Source organism: Peromyscus leucopus, chromosome 6 (genome assembly GCF_004664715.2).
Source record: "Peromyscus leucopus breed LL Stock chromosome 6, UCI_PerLeu_2.1, whole genome shotgun sequence".
NCBI lineage: Eukaryota > Metazoa > Chordata > Mammalia > Rodentia > Cricetidae > Peromyscus > Peromyscus leucopus.
The window spans coordinates 67,970,576-67,983,469 of record NC_051068.1 but is presented as its reverse complement, the minus strand read 5'-3'; the positions used below and the strand labels follow the sequence as shown (position 1 = coordinate 67,983,469).

Below are 12,894 nucleotides of genomic sequence, written 5' to 3'. Positions count from 1 at the left end.
AAAGCTTCACCCTATGTCCTGTAAGGGAAATGCAGACACACATCAAATGACCGTTGTTCTAAAACCCACTTTAAATGATTCATGGCCGGGAAGTGGTGATGCACCTTTAGTCCCAGCACTGGAGGAAGAGGCAGGTGGATCCCCATGAGTTCAAGGCCAGCCTGGTCTACAGAGCGAGTTCCAAGACAAGACAGGGCTACATAGAGAAATCCTGTCTCCAAAAGAAAAAAAAAAAAATCATGTTTTTTTCAGTAGTTAATTTTATTAAATAATTTGTAAACTGACATTAGAGGAAATCACTTCACATTGTCTCATCATCTTGGCATAGGTGATCCCAAGTGCCAGAACATTCCTTTTACTTGTCATAACAGTATTGGGTGAAGGTGGGACAAACCTCTCCACTTCAGGAAAGTCATGTTCATACACCTGGTTTAAAGGGAGCACCAAATTCCCAGAGGACATTCTACCCACTTCCTCACTCCCTTTTCCTCATGAAGCTTTGCCGGACTTTTCCACCAATCAATCTGAGATGCTCTAAACCCAAATATTTCTATTCAACTGAGTGCAATAGGGTAGACACAGCAGACATCTCACTTCAATTTACACCTTTGGGACCAAACAGCATTGAACAGGGTAAGTAAATTACAGCCAAAAACAAGTGAAGATATCCAAGGAAGCTTTGACAAACATTAATGACACTTGAATTCAAATCCAGAAAAAGTGCTACTGGGAGAAAATGAGGTCTTGGCCAATACTTGAAAATGCCTCTTAAGAAAGGGCTGAGGAAATGACCTTTAGACCTAGCTCTGTGAGAACTCGGGGAAGTCTGGGCCTGCTGACCAGAGACCCTGAAGCCGCACAGGTGGCATCTACAGCTCCATCACAGAGTACTCTCCAGGGTGTTATAGTTGTCCTTAAAACTCTTCAGTTCCAGGAAGTGCTTAGGACGTTTGCTCTTCTGACTGGAGGGGAGGTATGTGACCTGGATGGTTGTTGGCGACATTTCAGGTGACTGAGTTAGGTCTTTGGCTGCTGACTGGTGTTGTCTCTGAGAGCTCCCAATTCGTGCTTTGACCCTGAAGAATACACAGAGAAGACATGGACAGAATAAGAACTAGCAGAAAAGGGGCTGGAGAGATGGCTCAGTGGTTAAGAGCATATCGTGCTCCACCAGAGGATCAGAGTTCAATTCCTGGCAACCATGTCAGGTGTCTGTAATTTTAGCTCCAGGCCAGAACCTCTGCTTATACTTACACAGAACTAAAAAAAAAAAAACAAAAAAAAAAAAAAAAAAAAAAAACAAACTTAAAAAACCAAAAACAGAAGAATACAATTCAGAAATTATTCTACTCCATAAATGCAGCTAAAATGGTCTCTGATGTATTTTACCAGTGACTAAGCAAGGCACAGTGGCCCATACCTGTAATTCCCGGAGGCAGGAGCATCACAAATTCAAGGCCAGTCTATCTATATAACAAGTCTGTCTGATTCACACACACACACACACACACACACACACACACACACACACACTGACCCCTCCCCCTGCTCCCCAGAAACAAAAAACCCAAACTACTCATTACTAGAACCATTTGATAATTTAGGTATGACAGAAAAAACAAATTTTATTTTATTAAATCCTTATTTCCATCATAATCCTTTTTGGGGTAAGGAGAGGGAGAGGGGACAGAAAGGGTCTTACTATGCAGGCTAGGCTGGCCTTACAGGAAGGGGGCCATCACACTCGGCTCCAGCAACAAAATATTTAATGAAATACACAGGAAACCTGTTTCCCAGACAGGGTTTCTCTGTGTAGCTCTGGCTGACCTGGAACTCACTCTGTAGACCAGGCTGGCCTTGAACTCACAGATCTGCCTGCCTCTGCCTCCCGAGAGCTGGGAAAGTATATGCTTCGATGTTGCTAAGTACAATCACAATGTTGTACAGCCAACCTTCAAAATACTTCCCACTTTACAAATCTATGTTTATGTTGACTAAATAATGCTGTCTTATCTTCCCAAGTCTTAGCAACTACCATTCTATATCCCGTTTGAGTCTGACTACTTAGATCATGTAAGTAAATCAGCATTTATCTTTCAAATGATTTTTCTTTTCTTTTGGGTTTTCTTTCTTCTTTCTTTCCTTCCTTCCTCCCTTTCTTTTTTGGTTTGGTTTTTTGAGACAGGGTTTCTCTGTGCAGTTTTGGTGCCTGTCCTGGATCTCGCTCTGTAGACCAGGCTGGCCTCGAACTCACAGAGATCCGCCTGGCTCTGCCTCCCAATGCCTGGCTCCCTTTTGGTTTTTTTGAGATGGGGTTTCTCTGTGTAGCCTTGGCTGTCCCAGAATTTACTCTGTAGACCAGGCTGGCCTCGAACTCACAGAGATCCACCTGCCTCTGTGTCCTGAGTACTGGGATTAAAGGCATGCACCACCACACCCCGTTCACGTGAATTTTTTTTTAAAGATTTATTTATTATGTATACAGCATGTATGCCTGCAGGCCAGAAGAGGGAACCAAATCTCATTACAGATGGTTGTGAGCCACCATGTGGTTGCTGGGAATTGAACTCAGGACCTCTGGAAGAGCAGTCAGTGCCCTTAACCTCTGAGTCATCTCTCCAGCCCTCTAGTGAATTTTTAACAGGTTTCCTGCCTAACTTCAAGATTTTTTGTGTATGTGTGCCTACAAGTTTATGTTCACTGCACATGTAAAGGAGCCCAAAGATGTCAGAAGTTGGTGTCACATCCCTTGGACTGGTCACTGTGAGCCACCCAATGTAAGTGATAAGAAAAAACCCAGATACTCCAATAGAGAAGTACTTTTCACAGCTACGCATCTATCCAGCTCCTAAAAGTTTATTTTTAATTTTTGCTTTTTATGTATGTCTGTGTGAATGTAGGCTACCTGTGTGTGGGTACCCTTGACCAGGAGAGGTGATAGATCCCCTGGAGCTTAAGTTACAGGCAGTAATGATCTGTCTGACACAGTTGCTGGGAACTAAACTCTGGGCCTGTAGAAGAGTAACAAGCATTCTTTTTTTTTTTTTTTAAATTTTATTTTATTTTACAATACCATTCATTCAGTTCTACATATCAGCCACGGGTTCCCCTATTCTCCCCCCTCCCAACCCTTCCCCTTACCCCCAGCCTACCCCCCATTCCCACCTCCTCCAGGGCAAATCCTCCCTGAGGACTGTGATCAACTTGGTAGACTCAGTCCAGGCAGGTCCAGTCCCCTCCTCCCAGACTAAGCCAAGTGTCCCTGCATAAGCTCCAGGTTTCAAACAGCCAACTCATGCAATGAGCACAGGACTCGGTCCCACTGCCTAGTTGCCTCCCAAACTGATGAAGCCAATCAACTGTCTCACCTATTCAGAGGGCCTGATCCAGCTGGGGGCCCCTCAGCCTTTGGTTCATAGTTCATGTGTAACAAGCATTCTTATAAACGCTGAGCCATATCTCCAGACCCCTTGTCTAACCCTTACCAGTCTCTCTCTGCCTTGTACTTGTGCATCAGGATGTGAGGTCTAAAGTGCTCCAGGGCCCTGCTGGCCTGTCTGCTGCCATGCTAACCCCTATGATGGTCATGGAATCCAAACCTTTGGCTATAGTGAATTATCACAGCAACAGCAACAGCAAAATATCTAAGTCATATGTGGTTGTTTTCATTACTGCTCTACACTAAAGAACACAGTAGAAAGCATGTATTATTTTTATGGCTATTAGCTTAAATTAAAAAAAAAACTGTTTTATGTGTATGAATGTTTTGCTTGAATGTATGTATGTGTACCATATGCATGCCCAGTGCACAAGGTCGTCAGAAGGCACCAGATCCCTGGAACTGGAGTTATGGATGGCTGTGAGCCACCCTGCCGGTGCTGGCATTTCAACAGCAACAAGTGTTCTTAACAGCAGAGCCATCTCTCCAGTCCTGGTATTATTATTGTTGCTCCATATTGAAACAAAGTCTCACTTGACCAGCTGGCCTTGAGCTCCTTATGTAACTAAGGATTACTATGAACAGTCTTGCTTCTCCTCCTTCAGAGCTGTGTTTTCAGGAGGGCATCCCTGTGGCCAGCTTTCTGCGACACTGGGGACGGAGCCAGGGACTGGGCCTGTTTGGCCAGCACTCTACCAACTGAAGTCTATCTCCAGCCCCGGCAACTAACTCGAGATCGACTTTCCCTTTTCAATATGCGTACTCATCCACAACTTGCCTAAGTGGCATAATGAAGCTATTTTAAAACATTCACCAATCAGATTCTTCTAAAAACACCTGCTTAAAAGTGGACTCTTTATTGATGTTCTTTCTTTAAAGACAGGGTTACACTGCTTTATATGGTTAAAAAAAAAGTGGGGTGGAATTTAATTCTTACTTTTATTGGACCAAGGCACAAAAAGAGGACCCTAGAACAGAAGGAATCCTTATGTGCTAAAATTTCCTTTGCTAGTCATAGCATTTCTGACATTTAAAAAAAAGATTTATTGTTGTTTACTTTGTATGGGTTTTTTTGACTGCATGTATGTCTGTGCACTACATACATGCCAGGTTTCTGTGGAGGTCAGGAGAGGGCATCAGATCCCGCTGTAACAGGAGTGACAAATGGTTGTGAGATACCATGTGGATGGTGGGTATCAAACCCTGGTCATCTGTAGGGGCAGCTAGTATTCTTAACCTCTGAGCCATCTCTCCAGATCTTTTGTTTTGGTTTTATTTTTTGAGACAGAGTTTCTCTATGTAGCCCCAGATGTCAAATAATTAGCTATGTAGACCAGGTTGCTCTCCAACTTACAGAGATTTTCCTGGCTTTTCCTACTAAGTGCTGGTATTAAAGGCCTGCACCACTACATTCAGACCACTTGACATTTTAGTGGGTCAGACAAAAGCAGAAACAAAAAAACCCACAAAATAAAAATAGCAACCAAAATATGCATACAAAGTAGAAGTTTTTCTTACTAGCCTGTAGCACAAAATATCTGCTTGTTAATTCTGGTAAGTTCTGTGTGAACAGTCTAGCACTTCTGTATTCTTTTATACTTTTATACTGTGTTTAGAGACAGGGTCTTGTTATATAGCCTGGGCTGCCCTAGACCTAGAGATCCTTCTCCTTACTGTCCCTCTATGTCTAAGTAGCCCTCTATGACATGCCCCACCGTACTTACACAGTGGCCAGCTCGCTTAAGGCCTCCTGATACCGCAAATATTCACTCTGGCCAAAGACCTTAGGGAAGAGAAAGGAAGAATCAGTCTCTTTGTCTGGAGCTTCCACCCTTTAGTTCTTTGAGGGAAAAACGGACTGTCCAACTTACCCCTGTCCCATAGCGGGCTGTCTCATATCCATCCAGGAGGGTATCAATAAGGGCCTTACGTACACCCTTGAATGGAGTGCTAGTGCTTCGCAGATCTAGCAAGTAGGAGCGGAAATTCTTACCCATTAGAGAACAGGGATGCCGGCCTTCAGCATGAAATGGGATCTCTGAGAAGACAACAGCATAATGATACCTCTTTTCCTTGTCTTTTTTCTAGTTAATTTCCAAACTTAGAAATAGCTCTGCGGGCGGTGGTGGCGCACGCCTTTAGTCCCAGCACTCGGGAGGCAGAGCCAGGCAGATCTCTGTGAGTTCAAGTCCGGTCTGGTCTCCAGAGTGAGTTCCAGGACAGTCTCCAAAGCTACACAGAGAAACCCTGTCTCGAAAAACAAAACAAAACAAAACAAAACAAAAACAAACCAAAAAAAACCCCCAAAACAAACAAACAAAAAAAGATCTGAGGAACACAGCTATGCCCAAGTGGTCATTTGGGTGGTGGCTAAACAATTCTAAGCTCTATGCACTAACATCATTTTTTTTTTTTGGTTTTTCGAGACAGGGTTTCTCTGTGTAGCTTTTCGCCTTTCCTGGAACTCACTTGGTAGACCAGGCTGGCTTCGAACTCACAGAGATCCGCCTGCCTCTGCCTCCCAAGTGCTGGGATTAAAGGCATGCGCCACCACCGCCCGGTAACATCCTTTTTATACTGTTCTACTTGGCCATCTTGGCTTTAAGATATAAACTTAAAGATAAGAACATGTAAGTAGTCATACAACATGAAAACAATCTATTAATGATCTCTTGTGGACGTAGTGAAAAAAGCATGTGCTATCATTCTTTTGTGGGAAAACAATTTCAGCACTCAGTCCATCAAACTAAAGGTCTCAGTAGAAAAACTAAAAAAAAAACATAATCAAGTACTAAGTGTAGTGTATTGGCACATACCTATAATCCCAGCATTTGGGAGGCTAGGGCAGGAGGATGCTGAATTTAAGGCCAATGTGAGCTACAACCTGTCTCAAAGAAAACAAAACAACAACAACAAAACTCCAAACCCACCACCACAAGCTGGGGGCTGGAGAGCTAGCCCAGCAGTCGGCAGCAGGTACTGTGCTTGTGGTAGAGCTGGGTTTAGGCTCACCACCACCCAGAATTCCAGTTCCAGGGAGCTGATACCCTCTTTTGTCCTCCTGCACACACACAGTACATACAAACTCATGCAGGCACACAATACATACAACATAAAAACAGTAATTAAGGACAGAGTGTGGTGGTATATGCTTTTAATTCCAGTACTGGGGAGGCAGTGGAGTTGTGAGTTGGAGGCCTGCCAGGGCTAATATCGAGCTCCTGTCTTAAAAATCAAAACAAACCGACAGTTTCTCCAAACAAACAAAAACTAAAACAAAAGAAAGAAACCATAAACTGGGCCAGGAATGTAATTCAATTGTTTGTTTGCTTATTTAGCATACCAGAAGCTCTGGGTTTGGTAACTAGCTCCAAATAAACTGGGTGTGGTAGCAAAATGCCCACAACTCAGCACTGGGAGATAGAAGCATGAGGCTTCCTCCTCCAGTTCAGGGTCATCCTTGGAAACACAGTGAGTTTACAACTATCTCCAAATTAAAAAATTAACCAAAAACCCAGACCAAAATAAGTCAGACTCTTGGGAGAAGAAATAATTTACCACTGGGCTGTGGTGGCACACCACCTTCATCCCAGCATCTGGGAGACAGAGGCAGGTAGATCTCTGAGTTTGAGGCCAGCCTGATCTACAGTATGAGTTCCAGGACAGCCAGGGCTACTAAGAGAGAAACCCTGTCTCAAAAAAACCAATAATTAGTTAATTAATTACCCAAGGTGATTTATCTCTTTTTTTGAGACAGCATCTCTCTATGTAGCTATCCCTGGATGTCCTGGGACTCCGTATAGTAGATGAGGTTAGCCTTTAACTCAGAGATCAGCTCGCCTCTGTCTCCTGAGTTGTATTATTAAAGGTGTGCACCACCACACCTGGATACCCAAACTGATTTCTTCTAATCTAGTACTGTCAAAACTCTAGTGAATTCCTTCTAGCCATGATGTTCAAAAGGATAAATCTTCACAAGGCGCTCATCATTCTGTCCCCTAGGTTTAGATTCTAGAGTACACCTTTCTCAGCTAACTTACCCGAGGCACGGATGGCATCTAGAGCTTTCATCCTGTACAGATAGTTGTAGCAACCTGCTGGAAAAAAGACCAGTCTCAGATAGTAACTCTCAAAACACCCACGATTATAGTAAATCAACAAGCTGCCTTCTTGTATCTGCCATATATTCAATAACGGAGGACTATGGGTGGTTGTTACAGGCTTTGGAAATTCTAAGAGTAGAGGAGTTCTAAAGCTGTGGGACTCCTCACTGTCACTGAAACATCCACCAAGAGCTTGTCACATACTTTGAGTGCCCTGGGTTTCCAGCTGCAGTAGTCTTGTGTCATCATCTGCAAGGAGCTGGGGTTCATACTTGATATCCTGAACCCTGGAGAGTCGAATATCGATCTCCTCTTTTAAGTCCTGTACATTCAAAGGAAACAAGACAGCATGATTATTTTGTATTCTGCTCCCTAACAATCTGTAACGGGTCCAGAGCATGTAAAACATAGATGAAACAGGGAAATCTAAGAATGGGCTTGGGATTCTCTAACATACACCTCCAAGTCAAATCTCAATCTCTCTCTCTTTCTGAAACACGGTCTGTGTAGCTTGGATGTCCTGAAACCCACTATGTAGACCAGGTTGACCTCAAATTCATTGAGAAGTACTTGCCTCTGGAGTGCAGGGATTAAAGGAGTATGCCACCTCATCTAGCTTTTCTCTTTTGAGAACTTATGTGTGTGTGTGTTTGTATATGTCTGAGTTGTACACACACTTGAATGGTTGTGCATGCACTGTGTCCTCCTCTCTATCTCTCTCTCCCCAACCCAAGGGCTTGGATTTTCCCATGGGGGCTGGAAACCAGCAAGCCCCAGCAATCCTTTAGTCTCGGCCACCTTCAGAGCTGAGGTTACAAGGGGACAGGGGACCCCTGGTTTGTATCATGGCTGGATCAGAACTCCAGTCCTAATGATTGGACAGCAAGAGCTCTTAACCATTGAGCTATCTCATCAGCTTCTAAGCTAGATTTTTAACTTGCCAGAATTTCTTTAGTCTTTTTTTTTTAGTTTTTCGAGACAGGGTTTCTCTATGTAGCTTTGGTGCCTATCCTGGGACTCACTTGGTAGCCCAGGCTGGCCTCGAACTCACAGAGATCCGCCTGGCTCTGCCTCCCGAGTGCTGGGATTAAAGGTGTTCGCCACCACCGCCCGGCTTCTTTAGTCTTAATACCAACATTATTTCTGGTTTTAAGACTAAGAAGAATCTTGGGCTGGAGAGATGGCTCAGCAGTTAGGAGCACTGGCTGCTCTTCCAGAGGACCTGGGTTCAATTCCCAGAACCCACATGACAGCTCATAACTGTCTGTGACTCCATTTCCAGGAAATCTGACACCTTCATACCAATGCACATAAAATAAAGTAAGTAAATTATTTAAAAAAGAGAAGTTCCTGAGTTGAGAAAAAAAATGAACCATGAGAAGTTATAATCCACTCTAAAAGTGCATAAAGAAACTTGTATGTATATGATCTATAATAGTTCGGAGACTATTCCACATGGTGTGCCACAAAGACTCTGAAAGCTAAAGCATTGCTCCAATTGAAGATCAGGGTGGGCTAAATCGAGTTCCAATCCAGCCAGGGCTGCAAAGTAAGCCCTTGTCATGAAAAGGAAAAAAGTACTAAAAGTCACTTTATGTGTCAGTCCTCACACATTCAGAATCAACCACCACTACCAGTTTTGAATCTGTCTACCCTCAGGGGATACCAGAGCCCAAGGACAGAATCTTGGGCTAAGGATTAGACAACTATATGTACATTCTTACTACATAATGTTCAACCATTTCCCCAAGTGGTTTTATTAATTTATACTTTCAATACCAGTGGATAAGGACTGAGATTTCTCTCTATATATATATGTATGTACATACACATGTCTGTTTAAATTAATGGAACTTTGGCATCGTGTAGTCTAGAGGCTACTAAACAGCTAAACTTTAATTTGCCATCATGTGCTGGACACCAACCCCTGTGTCCTTTCATACGGCCAAGTGGAAAGAGGACGGCTGACACTCCAGTCCACTGCGTCTTCCGTCAGCCTGTCCACTACGCCACAACAAGCACATGGGAGCCAATACTGCTTAAGGAAAGAACACACACATGTCAGCATTAGCTCTACCGTTACCTGCTTCTCACTGAACAGCAATTTATTGGCTACCTCCTATGTTTAGGACTAGTGTGAGTGATCATTGAGATACACCTCTGAAGTGTCAGAAATCTTGAGATGTATAGTCTATCAATAAAGGAAGCACGTTTTAACCAACATAAAAGACAAACTTTGGTAGTGGCATGAGAAATTCAAAGTACCATAAGAATACAAAGAAGCTTGCATTAAAATATGTAATGTGTGTTGGGTGTGGTGTTTCAGGCATTTAAAACCCAGCACTTTTGGGAGGCAGAGGCAGGTGGATCTCTTCAAGTTCATGGCCGGCCTGGCCTATAAAGTGAGCTCCAGGATTGCCAGGGCTGTTACACAGAGAATCCCCATCTCGGAAAAACAAAACCAAAATAAAAAAATATGTAATATGCATTCTTCTCTTGAGGAAAATACTTTTAAACTAAGATCTAAAGTAAGAGGCTACGTATTTCTATGCATGCTTGTAATTCTCAGGAATTCAAGGCCAACTTGGACTACACAGTGAGTTCTAGAGGTTAGCCTGGGCTACAAGAGACCCTAGTCTCAAAAAAACCACAAAGGAATGAATGAGGCAGCTAAATGAAGACCATTCCAGGTCAGTGACAGTGTGTGCAAAGTTATGAAATTCAGTAAGTGGAGCCTGATGCTGGTAATGGGAAGTTGGTAAAGTCAGTTGTCTTTTACTAAAAAGTGAAAGACCGAGAGGTAAAAGTATGAGGAGGATGGCAATGGGATATCAGGGATTCTGGTTTAGAACTGGGGATGTTATCTCAGTTGGTCGAGGGAGCTTGTCTAGCATGTCTAGCTAGCTTGTCTAGCATCCTGGGTTTAATCTCCAGCACTACATAAACCAGGAGTGGTGGTGCACACCTGTAACATCTGTACTTGGGAGCTGGAAGCAGGAGGGTCAGGAGTTCAATGTCACGTTTACCTAGATATCCAACTCTAGACCAAGATACAGAGATCCACCAACCACCAACAAAAAGACTTCAAAGGAAATGGGGATAGGCCAGCCAGTCTATCCAAATTGGCAAGCTCCAAGCTTAGTGAGAGACCTGTCTCCAAAATTAAGGTGGAGAGCAATTGAAGAAGACAGAGGATACCACACTCAGGCCTCCACACAAACACACCAAGGACTTATGATTTACCTTACATTAGGTTTGAGATGTCTATTTGAAACCTAAGTTTTAATATCAGGTGACAGTTATATATCCTAACAAGTTTCTCAGAGAGACCAAGTTTCATTAGAAGACTTTCCTTGGAAAGAAGAGGCAGGCAGATCTCAGTGAGTTTGAAGCCAGCCTGGACTACAAAGAGTTCCAGGACAGCTAGGACTGTTACACAGAGAAACCCCATCTTGAAAAAACCAAAAAATCCAAAAAAGACACTTTCCTTAAAGCCACAAAAAGAAGGAAAGTCCTTAAGGAGAAAGTTAAGACACTACTAGATTACTTTTTATTTTGTCTTTCAAGACAGGGTTTATCTGTGTGGCCCCAGCTGTCCTGGAACTTGCTCTGTAGACCAGGCTGGCCTCCAACTCAGAGATCTACTTGCCTCTGCCTTCCAAGTGTTGGGTTTTAAAGGCCTGAAACACCACAGCCAGTATGATTATTTACTTTTTCTTTTCTTTTCTTTTTTTTTGAGACAGGGTTTCTCCGTGTAGCCGTGGCTGTCCTGGATCTCGCTCTGTAGACCAGGCTGGGCTTGAACTCAGAGATCCACCGGCCTCTCTCTGCCTCTGGAGTGCTGGGATTAAAGATAAGGACCACCATGCCCAGCATGATTATTTACTTTTTAAATAGTCCAACGTGGCATATTATTTTAGTAATTTCAGCACTTGTATGGATCAGGCAGGAGGAATGCTCTGCCTGGGTTGCACAGTGAGTTAGTTCAAGGCCAGCCTTCATACATGTATGTCTCAAAATACAAAACAAAGAACAAAATTAAAAAGTCAGTAATTTGCTTCCTTCCTTAAGCTTGACGAGAAAGGTGGAACTAGGTGATTAATGTTTTCCCCTCTTCCTTCTTGTAGTGTCGGGGATAAAACCCGGAGTCTTATGCGTTCAAGGCAAGCACAATGGGCAGCTTTAAAATTCTGCAAAGGCAACTATTCTTACAGCTATAGAGTGAACTGTAACCATTCCCAACATCATGCTAAAATGAAGCAACGTGAAACACGTGGTAATTTAAAGTGAACATGAGAAACATTTTACAGCTGGTTTAGCTCTTAAAGTACATGCTGCAGCTGCAGCAGCAGCAGCGATCAAGTGAGTCAAGTCCACAGGCAGTTACTGCTTAAGTTTGCGAGGGGAAAATGAAAGTAATTGGACATAAAAACATATGAATAAAGTCATCTTTTAAAGTCAGAGAAAAATCTCCTTGTGCCTAAAGAATCAGGTTCCTTGTACCCTAAGGACCTACCTTGGGAGCATTGTGTCCCACAGGGACATGAGGTCCTCTTCTAGATTTCATTGCAAAACGCATGATTTGTCTCTTCACAAAAATAAACAGCAGTACAAATACCTGCCCAAAAAGATTAGAACCACGTTTAATAATAACAATAATTAAATAAAAAAAAAAAACATCCAAAATCCCTGGGTTTAGGCTGTCAGGGCAAGATGCTGTGGGATAAAACTTGGTCGCTGAGGATAGGGCTAGTTAGCAGTAGGGAGGCGTGATCCCTGGGCCCTGGAATTTAAGAGGGAGGGATCTCAGCCCGGGGCGGGCAGCTTTGACTTCAAGTTCTCAGGCAGGCTACGGATGCAAGTCAAAAGCCGGGAAACAGGGCAAGTGGCTGAAGAATGAAGTCAGGGACAGCTCGGGAGGAGGGCCTCGACTGGGACAGACGCCACAGCAGGAATGGAGTGGGAATCTCCTCACCAGGCTCCCGTATGCCATCACAAGCACAACATTCACCCCGGACAGCCAGTTACTGCTAGACGCCATCGCCTCTCTCCACGAAGACCTGCTAGGCTCTTCCACCGCGCTTGCGCGGGAGCCCAGGCTCAGCCGAGGCCGGGGCCCCTTAGGTTCCTTGGAGCTCTCCGGCCATTTCCATTTGGGCTTGAGGCAAAAAAAAAAAAAAAAAAAAAACCCCAAACTAGAATCGGTCAGAAAACATGGTGGATGGGGGCGCTAGTTAAGCACAGCGCCTTTTCCGCCCCACCCCCTGCCACGTGACCCCACGTCTGCAAAGGAACCTGGGAGTGTGCCGGGTGTCGAGACGCGGAATTACGCCAGTAAGAGGAAGCGGAGGC

The 12,894-nt window shown here is 43.8% G+C and overlaps 1 protein-coding gene across 2 annotated transcripts; it reads right to left on the bottom strand.

Annotated features, from left to right (window-relative positions):
* Positions 1-242: 242 nt before the first annotated feature.
* On the bottom strand, positions 243-12,878 carry C6H1orf43 (chromosome 6 C1orf43 homolog). Of its 2 annotated transcripts, none has more exons than XM_028890830.2 (7): positions 12,518-12,878; positions 12,059-12,160; positions 7,747-7,864; positions 7,480-7,536; positions 5,311-5,477; positions 5,164-5,222; positions 243-1,076 (listed from the first exon to the last, which is right to left on the bottom strand). In XM_028890830.2, the coding sequence occupies exons 1-7, from the start codon at positions 12,581-12,583 to the stop codon at positions 881-883; spliced, it is 765 nt and encodes a 254-aa protein (XP_028746663.1). In that variant the 5' UTR covers positions 12,584-12,878; the 3' UTR covers positions 243-880. The 2 variants fall into 2 exon arrangements, with proteins under 2 accessions (XP_028746663.1, XP_028746664.1); XM_028890831.2 differs by having other exon boundaries at positions 7,480-7,533; positions 12,518-12,876.
* Between the last annotated feature and the right edge of the window lie 16 nt (positions 12,879-12,894).

Coding starts and splice junctions, on each gene's coding strand:
- C6H1orf43 (XM_028890830.2), bottom strand. CDS start 12,583: ATGGCGTCTAGCAGTAACTGGCTGTCCGGGGTGAATGTTGTGCTTGTG. Junction 7,537..7,746: donor GGAAACCCAGGGCACTCAAA/GTATGTGACAAG, acceptor TCTTTTTTCCAG/CAGGTTGCTACAACTATCTG. Junction 5,478..7,479: donor AGATGCCATCCGTGCCTCGG/GTAAGTTAGCTG, acceptor TTGTCTTCTCAG/AGATCCCATTTCATGCTGAA.